Below are 10,572 nucleotides of genomic sequence, written 5' to 3' on the forward strand. Positions count from 1 at the left end.
GGTTCTACAGTCTGAGGTACAGGATCTCAGGATAAATCCTGAGGGCATTTCACTGACCTTCTCAAACCAAAAAGCTACAACTCTTGTTGCATAGGTTCTGCTTTACCTTGGCCTTAACCATCCAGTAGAAAAGTATGAAGATGAAATATAGGAAGTAAAGCCATGTTGTTATGTTGAGCTGTGGGGGACTCACGTCAATAATTTCTGACATTGCCAATTAAACAGAAGACCCAATGCTATTATGGGCTTCTGTACTCTTTTAGAATATTTTGCTGAGTTTACACACCTATAATATTCAACAACGGAACTTAAAAAAAAATTGGGGTATAACTATGAATGTCCATTTTGTATCTGTGTATTCAAAGTGGTTGGGATAGATATATAGTTGCATTCTCTTAATGAATAGAATGATTTTTTCTAATGGTGTTTGTAAGTAGGATCACAAGTCTGCATCTTGTACAGCAATTAACCACTAAGAATATATGCAGTGTATTATTTGTTGAAACTGTACTTTCGATTTGATTTGAAACTGTCTCATTGCTATATGTTTATCAATAAAACTTTGAAAAGAAAAAAAACACACAAAAAAAATGGAATAGGGGATCTGTTGTAATTTTGATGCATTTTTTAAGAAAGATTTTTCAAGTAGTGTTTTTCCTCTGTGGTTCATTTTAAGAACTGTAAGTTGATGATGACTTGGGGATGACTGTTACTTCTAAATTTTTTGTCTGTGACATTTTCCTTTTTGCTTTTGGTCTTATTGCCTTAATTTTCTTCTTTGCCCTGGGTGGACCTTCTACCAAAGCATGGCTTATAAATAAGCATGGTGATTTGAAAAATAAGTAGTTGTATTATGCAAATCTCTAAAGATTGACTTGCTTTGTTAGGTAGCCTTCACATTTATTAATATTGCCACCTATCTCAAGAGAAAGTCTTTAATTAAAGTGGGAAACTATCAAGCTTACAGTAGCAAATGTTTTTCCAAAATTCTAATTTTCACATAAAGACCCAATTTTTTCATTGGCAAAAAAATACTGTTTTTTTTCCCCTTACAGTAATATAACTCATTTTGTTCATTTAACTTAACTCTAGTTTGTCATTTGAGGCTTCAAGTAAAAATGGTGTTCCATGAAAAACACAGCGGTATACCTGGTAACTCAGTCACATAAGTGCTTTGCCTCAGACATCATCTCTGGCAGCCCAAGTGCTTTTGTAAGAACTTACTATCACACAAAGCACTGAAAAGAACTGTAGACAAGCATCAGGCTTTATCAGAATGAATAGTTTTTGCTGTTTCATCCGGGACATTTTAAAATGCAACTGTCACTCCCTCACTCCACTTAGTGTGGCAGTGCTGAGTGTAATGACTGTTGGGACAATTTGCTGCTACTTACTGCCTCATTGTATTCCTGCTGAGCTTCCATCAGTATCTACCACCAGGACTTTTATTCTGTTAATGCAAATGTACAAAATGATTGTGACCTTGTGGATTCCCTAGAGGACAACAGCCAATTCTGCCTATTACATTTTGAGAATTGATGCTGGAATGATACAAGATGGCTTTGTTATTCTGATAGTTTAAAACACAACCACCAAATCTCATTTTCTAGGCAAGAGAGAATTGCAATACTCCCACTTTTTGCAAATGACTTTAATAGCTGTTCTTGCCTTTGAGATAGAAAAATATGCCTAATCTTGCCAAGTTTATATGAGAATACTTGCCTAGCTTTATATTTCTGTGCCTCCTTTAAATAGATAACCATTTTACATTTGTGGGCCCAAAGTAAAGAGCTCATTCTATTATGAACACTGAGCAGCTTTGTTTCTGACAGCTAGTAGTCAGCTCTCTGTTTTAAAACAATCAGTTGGGCCCTGCTGGTTCAACTTGCACTTGTCCTAGTCTTAACTCTGTCTTAGCCAGTGACTGCCATCAGCCACACAATGGCCCCCTAATGTGTAGCATGTTCTTATCCTCTCATTAAACATGCTGTGGTATGTGTTCCCTGCCTGCATTTCTCACTTCCTTTGTTTTGCTGGTTATTTCAGATCATCTTAATGTGAAGATACTTTTTCTAATTATATAGTCCCATTCACAAGAATCCCTGAAGTAAAATAAAATGTTTTTTCTCTGGTGTAGGATGTGATGGAGCTGCTTGAAGAAGACCTCACGTGTCCAATTTGCTGTAGTCTGTTTGATGATCCTCGAGTTTTGCCTTGCTCACACAACTTCTGCAAAAAATGTTTAGAAGGTCTCCTAGAAGGGAATGTGCGGAATTCTTTGTGGAGACCATCTCCTTTCAAGTGCCCTACATGCCGTAAAGAAACTTCAGCTACTGGAGTTAATAGCCTGCAGGTTAATTACTCCCTGAAGGGTATTGTGGAGAAGTACAACAAAATCAAGATCTCTCCCAAAATGCCAGTGTGCAAAGTACACTTGGGGCAGCCTCTCAACATTTTCTGCCTAACAGACATGCAGCTGATCTGTGGGATCTGTGCTACTCGTGGTGACCACACCAAGCATGTCTTCTGTTCTATTGAAGATGCCTACGTTCAGGAAAGGGATGCCTTTGAGTCCCTCTTCCAGAGTTTTGAGACCTGGCGTCGAGGAGATGCTCTTTCTCGCTTGGATACCTTGGAAACTAGCAAGAGGAAATCCCTACAGCTATTGACTAAAGATTCTGATAAAGTGAAGGAGTTTTTTGAGAAATTACAACACACATTAGATCAAAAGAAAAATGAAATTCTGTCTGACTTTGAGACCATGAAACTTGCAGTTATGCAAGCCTATGATCCAGAGATCAATAAACTCAACACAATCTTGCAAGAACAACGAATGGCCTTTAACATTGCTGAGGCTTTCAAAGATGTGTCAGAACCCATCATATTTCTACAACAGATGCAGGAGTTCAGGGAGAAAATCAAAGTAATCAAAGAAACTCCTTTACCTCCCTCTAATTTGCCCACAAGCCCTTTTATGAAGAACTTTGATACTAGTCAGTGGGAGGATATAAAATTAGTAGATGTGGACAAACTTTCTTTGCCTCAGGACACTGGCACATTGATTAGCAAGATTCCTTGGAGTGTCTATCTGTTACTTGTGGTAGTCTTTCTGCTTGGCCTCCTCATTTTCTTTGGTCCTGCCATATTTCTAGAATGGTCTCTATTTGATGAACTGACAACTTGGAAAGACCATCTTTCAAACTTAAGTTCTTACCTGACTAAAGCAGCTGACTTTGTAGAACAGTCAGTTTTTTACTGGGAACAAATGATAGATGGGTTTTTCATTTTCAGTGAAAGAGTCAAGAATTTTACTTTGGTGGTGCTGAACAATGTGGCAGAATTTGTGTGCAAATATAAACTATTATAAAATCTCAACCATGTAGTTCTCTGCTTTTTGATAGAAATTGTTGGAGACAAGAGTAGAGTCAGAATTTGGGCAAGATTCCAGATAGGTATTTTTCTCCAAAAGTATTTCCTTCAAAAATAATGTTGTATATACACTGTTCAAATAAGGTAGAACAAAAATATAGTATTACCAACCTGAACCCCCTTTTCCTTTCTAAAGAGTGCTTTTAAAATAAATGGGGCTGGGGAGATGGCTCAGTAGAATAAGTGCTTCCCTAGCAAGTGCAAGGGCCTGAGTTCAATCCCTGGTTCTGCAAAAAAATAAAAATAAAAATAAAATAAATGCCCCTAACCCATATTGGCTGTGTTTATTCTGTGATAAAAACTGGAAGAGGGGGGGAAAATGGAGGTGAGCATGCCTGTAACCCCAGCCACTGGGGAGGCTGAGGATCTCCAGAGCCTGGGAGTTCAGGACTACCATAGGTAACCCCATCCAAAAACATACAAAACAAAGGCAGATGAGAGAATACCTGATCTAATATTAAATAAATGAGGTAAGAGGCCTATTAGTGATTGTTCAATCATGCATTGAAGTTTAGTATAAAGCTACTGTTTTGGACAACATGTAGATTAGATTTCTACATGTTGGTAGAGGGTTGACTGTTCTCACCAAAGTATAAATTTTATGTAAACAAAATTGATGTTTTTTTCTAGTTAACTTGACATGTTTAGGCGGGTAGAGATTTAAGCCTATTCTCTTTCTCCTTTGTTTTGTAAGTTTTCGCCAAAGTGTTGAGTGCTTATGTGAAGAGGTAAGTTTTTTTAAAAATCTAACACTTGTCAGTAGGAAATGAAAAATTCACCTTTATAGTAGTAGCCAAGTGTTGTAGTTCTGTTATTCTGAAGGATCAGTAGAACCAAACCAATCCCCTTGCTTATAGAATTTCAGGTGTGGTAACAGTAATTTAACAATGGATGAAACAATCAGCTATTATAAAGTAAGTAACCAGTGAACACTAATTGCTATCCAATCTGCTTATATGAAATAACCCCACAGAACAAAAATATTTAATTTTCAAAACTTTCTTAGAATTCATATGAAAAAGAAGCAGTCCTAGGAATTGCTTTATTTCTGTCATGGAAACAACTTCCCTTTGAAAGCCCATTGAGAGAACAGAATGTCTTCATACTAGTCCTTTAGTTAGGAGGAGGGGAAGGTACGCAAGGGGTAAGGGTTGCGGGTAGCAAATAAATTCAAGGATGGGAGAAATAATTTCCTTCTAGCTATGAGAAAAGTCAAAAGGAAGCAGCTAGGTGAGATAATAGCTGCCTCATTCCTAACATTATTTGTGATTAGCCACTAAATTGTTAGAATAAGAAATTCTGATGGTGTTTCACCATGGGGGTCCATAGTAAATAAGTCTGGGGAGGGAAAATGCTTTTCTCCCATTAATTTTTTTCAGTATATAACAGTGCACCATGGAGATGTTTTAATTTTTGTGTTGTTGTTGTTGTTTTAGAGCCGGGGATGGAGCTCAGGCCTTTGCGCTTTCCAGGGAAGCGCTTATTCCCCTAAGCCATCTCCCTAGCCCTTAATTTTTGTTTTTGCAGTGCTGGACATTAACCCATGGCCTCACATATGGTAAACAAGAGCCCTACTACAGAGCCATACCTCCAGCCCAAGAATATAATAGATTTATCTGATAGCATTCTTCAGAAATATTGGCAGTTTCCTAGCTGAATTACTCAGTTTTATATGTTGATTGGTTTTGTATCTTGCATGATCCCAAGGACCTCAAATTTGCAAACATCTTTGTATATACTATTTGTCTTAAAATGTTTACACAGTCTAGATCTTTTAAGTTTTGTTATTCTCCCCTCCTGTCTATTTCTTAAGCATACATAACCAGCAACATTTATGGCAGTTGGTTTGTAGCTTCTAGTTGAAGCTAGGGAAGAATGAGTTGTCAGAAATTGGTCACTTTGAATATGGAAGGGAAGATACACACAAGGCTTTCTACTGTACATGTTTCCTGCCTTGGTTGGCAGATAGATGGCACAGATCAAGAATTCAAGATGGTTGGTGGTCAGACTTTTGTGGACAGAGATGTTATATTTAGTTTCATCTTAGATTTTTTTGAGAACTCATCAACTTTTATTACCCACTGCTCATTATTTTTGGCTTCAGAGAGGCTCTTTTCTATGAACTCCATAATTTGGTTGAACTCTTCAATCAGCACCTGCTGTCGTGGAGGTGCATTTCCTGAGATGAAACACTCAAGGTTTTTGGAGTATTTGGCTCTTGCAGCGGAACAGTTGAGATGTTAACTGGAAGGATTACAGTGTTTACAGAGCAGGCTGCAGTACCACCCTGGTGGTATAACTCCCTCCTCAGATGACCTTACTCCTGCTGCCTCCAAAAAGACCTATTTACCATGACCTAGTTTTCCATTGTTGCCTCTGATGGCACTGCTGAGAACCAAATTGGAATCAGGTATTTTGTACTTTGAAGTATGTTTCTACTGTTCTAGAGTCTACTTTTTTTTTGTCTCATAATTGAAAGTTCATGCCTAAAACTTGTCTTGGAAAAATGTGTATTCACATTAATAAACATTGTTTATTAACATTATTATTCACATAATAAACCATTGTTTTATGGTAACCTGTAAAGTTGTGTTAAAATGACTATTTCCTAATGCTAGACACTTTTCAGAATAAATGGGGACAGCAGGAATTATGTGGGACAATTGGAATAAACCAAGGCTGGCTAGGGAAAACTGAGACTGTGGTTGTTTAGGTTATAGTAATTTTACAGATTTTATTCTGCTGCTAATGATTTGGCTTAGAAATGAATTTTTTCAGCGATTACTGGCTTATTTATAGGAATGGCTGTTTCTCTTGATTTCCTTACATGTTGTATTCCCCCAGTACTTATAATTTGAGCTCTGATTTTTGTCTTCAATCGAGAAAAATATTTTTAATACCTTAAAGGCAGATGTATTGCTAGGCAAATTTAGTGTCCTGTTACATTCTTGGCTTTTAACTCAGAAAGCTAGGATAAGCTGTCAGTATGTTAAAGATAGCTGTTCCTGAGTCATTTATTCTCTTTCTGCCCGTGTTGTCTTTGGCTGGATCCTAAGGCAGATTTCCATCCCGCAGACATGAACGCCTCTCCTCACTCCCATGAAAGATGTCTTAAGGCTGTTTTACCATTATTGTACCAATGTGAACGCTAGTTTTAATTTTTAGGAGGAAAACCTGCATATGTTTGATGCTCACTTAAAGTAAAACACATTTTTGTAATGGTAAAGATATGTTAAAAAAAACTGCTAAATGAGCAGTAATCTTCAGAAAGGATGCCCTTGCCTAACTTTCTCACAATATACCCCTTAGACGCATATGCCAAATGGAGAATGCTGGGCAATATGACCATACATATATTTTACACTTAATAATCTGTGTGTGTGTGTGTGTGTGTGTGTGTGTGTGTGTGTGTGTTTGAGAAAAGATCTCCCTATGCAATTCAGGCTGGCCTTGAGTTCACTTTATAACCCAGGCTGGTCTTAAAATTGCAATGATTCCTCTGCCTCAGGTGAGTGTTGAGATTACAGACATAAAGTATCTTTAAAGGAGGTTGAAATGTCATTTTGGGAAGTAGGAGCCAAATAGGCTGATTGTGAAGAAAATCTACAATCCGTTCTTTTATTCACATTTAACTCTGCATAGCTTTATAGTCATTAATGGGATACTTAAAGGAAAAATAATCTGATTTTTTTTTCAAATTTGATAAAGAACCAGATATAGTGGTGCACACCAGTAGCATCAACATTTGGGAGAACTGAAAGTCAGCCTTGACTAGAAAGGAAAAAAGATAAAGCCAGTAAGATCTCTTTTGGGATTCCCTTTTGAAAAAGTTAGAAACCCAAGGGAAAACTATCATTGATCTTAAGGAGAAAGATTGTAGGTTAAAGAAAAGTCTGTGGGGCCAGGGAGATGGCTCAGTAGAATAAGCACTTCCCTGGCAAGCGCAAGGGTCTGAGTTCAATCCCCAGTTCTGCCTAAAAGAAAAAGAAAAGTCTCAGGTGATGGGGAGCTAACTCAGCAGTCTAAGTACCTGCCTGGCAAGTGCAAGGACCTAGATTTGATCCCTAGCACTGCATGCTGTGCCAGCCACCGAAATGGCATGGTGGCGCACACCTGTAATCCCAGTGCTGGAGAGGCTGAAACAGGACCATCACTACAAATCTGACCTGCATAGTGAAATCCTGTACCAAATACATACAGTTTTTTTTTTTTTTTAAAGTCTTAGAACTAAATGTTCTTTAAAAATTGGAGACAGTAGTGTGTGTGTGTGTGTGTGTGTGTGTGTGTGTGTGAAATCAAACAGAGGCCTGCTAGGAAAGCAGTTTACCATTGAACTACATTCCATGCTTTAATAATAATTTTCCTCCAATAGTAATTTTGAAAAATAACATTAGAAACTGAAATTGGACCACTTTTGTGCATAGAAACAGTTTAAAAACTAAACTGTGAATGTGAGAAAAGCATTATATTTTAACTTCCAAAACAGATAATTGCAAAACCAGAAGGTATTTTTATTTATGTAGCACCAGAAGGTATTCTTAGTTGTTTTAAATCAGGTTTTTTTTTTATCCTGTGTCTATAATTTTTTATATTGTACTAGCTTTAAAATATAGATAATCTGGATAAAATATTATGGGGATCTAGGGTGGTTAGGTGAAACTTTTGGCCTTAAAAGTTCCACTGTTAAGCGTGTTACAGCGTCAATAGTACATATTTTTGAGTTTTCCTTAGTCTTTGGTCTGAATTTACTCAAGTTTAGAGGGTGAAACATGGTGGAGTAAGCCTGAAGGGTCCTACTATAATGTAGTATGTCATCTAGCTAATTCACTGTCTCACCAGTTTGATGTATACCTAAGAAGTAGCTCATATATTATTATTTAAGTTCATAACCCTAGAAATAATTGGGCCTGGATCTTTCAGATGGCCATTTATGTCACAGCATATTATCAAGCAAGTTACAGTTACATGCTTCTAGTGTCTCTTTGGTAGCCTTTATTCTATACATTCTCTCCCTGTTAAAATTGGATCAAAAGAAAAAATATAGTTGCTGTAAGAATTTTTAAAATAAAGGGCTCACGATATACCTCAGTGGAAGAGTGCCTGCCTAGATGCACCAGGATCTAGGTTCAATCTCCATCATTCTCACTTGTTTCTTCTAGTCCATCTTTTTTGTTGCCTTGGTATCTTCTTGTTCAGTTTGGCTTCAAGGGGAATCAATGTACTTTCTTGTAAGTACATTCTACTTTGTTACTACCTGCTACTTTCTATTTGTATATTCTTTTGTGATATTCTACACTACTTTCTGACAAATGTCTCTAGACTGTATAATCAAGGTTTGGGTCGTGGGAGTGGACAAAATGATTTTTATTAATGTTAAAATTTATTATAGCAAACTAAAACTTTTTTTTTTTGGCAGTGTGGTTTGTAGTTTGATGATCCTTAGATTTTATTACTAACTGTTTTCTTTATCAAGAATAGGTTTCTAAATGTGTGATACAATGACCACTCCATTGTGGAGATACTCATTAAAAAAGAGAATGTTCCGAAGCAGCTTTCTGCCCCATAGACTACAGACAGTTTTGGTTTCTGCCTCAAACTAAGCCTTTTTCTCCCATTTTATAAATAGTTGGAGGATACAGATAAAATCGTTGATGGCAGATAAGGAAGGAGTAATATAGCTGTGCATGTATGTAGTTGTGTTATGTTGATGTTAAACCCAACATGTAGCCAGTCTGAAAAGTTCAGGAATATTTTTCTTAAATTGTATGCATTAATTTTGTGGAGTTGCCACAGTTTTTTTCATTTCATTTTTTGCTATATCCATTCCAGAGGCCTTTTAACCCTTTTTGCTCTTCAACAGTGTTGAGTTAAAGCATAGCAAAATCTTTTTGACACTTTCTATCTGCAAAATTGCACATGAAAAATGGGTTTGGCAGCAGTAAGTCACTAGAAAAATTTTAATGTCAGTGCTAACAATTGGTAAAATTACATCTGTGGGGACTCTTCTAAATGTACAAAGTATTCATTAAAGTAATTGATTAAATCAGTTAATTTAATTATTAAATTGATTAAAAGCAAATCAAAAATTAAAATACTAGAAATAGTTAAATTATGATACAAAAAAATTAGGCCAACTTAGTTTGATCAGGTTATTTGCTCTGAACATGGTTTTTCAATGTTGATTACATTCCTAAATGTGGAATTGAAATGACTTTGGAAATTGCATCAAGTTTTCTATTTTCAGTATCCTAAATTATTGATTTGGAGTTGTAAATGAAGTCTCAAAAATTTGCTTGAAAACAGTAGTTTTGTTGAAAGTTAGAAGTAAATTTATGGGTACTTTTGTGTTATTACAGTGATGCTTTATAATTAAACATTTTTATGTATGTCCCCAGGTATGTTTCTGTAAAACCTAATAACCGAAAATTGGTCAGTGGAACAAATGTCATTGGCTTACTTACTGACACTTCATTACATGAATGTTTTTATCTGGCTAGTACTAAAGCAGTATCCTTGGAAGACAACAGTGAATGCTACGGCTTTGCAAAGATAAAAAGTCCTGAAGCCCCTAGCATGGAAAAAACCAGAAAACCAGAGACTACCATCAGGCTAGAGGAACCTGAGAAAAAGAAATGAAGTCAGTTCTCTCTTAAAGGGAAACTTCTAGGGCTGGTGGCTTAGCTCAGTTGTCTAAAGCACCTTCTTGAGCAAAATCAGTCAGGGGCAAGGGACTGAGGTTCGATCCCCAGCACGACATGCTGTACCAGACCCACCCTTAAGGCAGCCTGAGCCAGCCGAAAAAGAAAAAAAAGAATCCTTAAAGGGAAACTTCTTTGAAAATCCTGTATTTGGAGCACATATGTTGGTCAAATTTGTACTCTGCTCAACTTTGTGTCCTCATCTCCTACTATGCCATCTCTGGGCAATTAGGCCCCAACAGTACCTACACCACATCAAACTGCCTGCTGCTCTCTAGAAAAAACTATACACTTAGCGTTTTGGCACATGTTCCTTTAATATTCATGCCTCTTCTCTATTTTCATGAACACTTACACAGCTTTCAAAAATGTGCTGTAGAGTTGGACTACTTATTTCTAATTCATGTTCATTTATTAGTTATGTGATTTGGACAAGTTCTGTAAC

At 36.8% G+C, this 10,572-nt stretch overlaps 2 protein-coding genes across 5 annotated transcripts in view; both read left to right on the forward strand.

Moving 5' to 3' along the window:
* The window catches only part of Trim13 (tripartite motif containing 13), an 86,455-nt gene extending 82,942 nt beyond the window's left edge, over nucleotides 1-3,513 (forward strand). For all 4 annotated transcript variants that reach the window (XM_023717230.1, XM_023717229.1, XM_004633099.3 and 1 more), the window contains one exon: nucleotides 2,138-3,513. In XM_023717230.1, the coding sequence (XP_023572998.1) occupies nucleotides 2,144-3,367 (1,224 nt within the window). In that variant the 5' untranslated portion in view covers nucleotides 2,138-2,143 and the 3' untranslated portion in view covers nucleotides 3,368-3,513. The remainder of the gene's footprint in view (nucleotides 1-2,137) is intronic.
* A 1,433-nt stretch (nucleotides 3,514-4,946) lies between these two features.
* On the forward strand, nucleotides 4,947-10,065 carry Kcnrg (potassium channel regulator). Its single transcript, XM_023717254.1, is given in 6 exon segments — nucleotides 4,947-5,478; nucleotides 5,480-5,529; nucleotides 5,531-5,708; nucleotides 5,741-5,800; nucleotides 5,802-5,839; nucleotides 9,825-10,065. Coding segments are annotated over 6 exon segments (741 nt in total). The 5' UTR covers nucleotides 4,947-5,304.
* The last annotated feature ends 507 nt before the right edge of the window (nucleotides 10,066-10,572 follow it).

Source organism: Octodon degus, unplaced genomic scaffold (assembly GCF_000260255.1).
Source record: "Octodon degus isolate 3935 unplaced genomic scaffold, OctDeg1.0 scaffold00051, whole genome shotgun sequence".
In the NCBI taxonomy this organism is placed as follows: Eukaryota; Metazoa; Chordata; class Mammalia; order Rodentia; family Octodontidae; genus Octodon; species Octodon degus.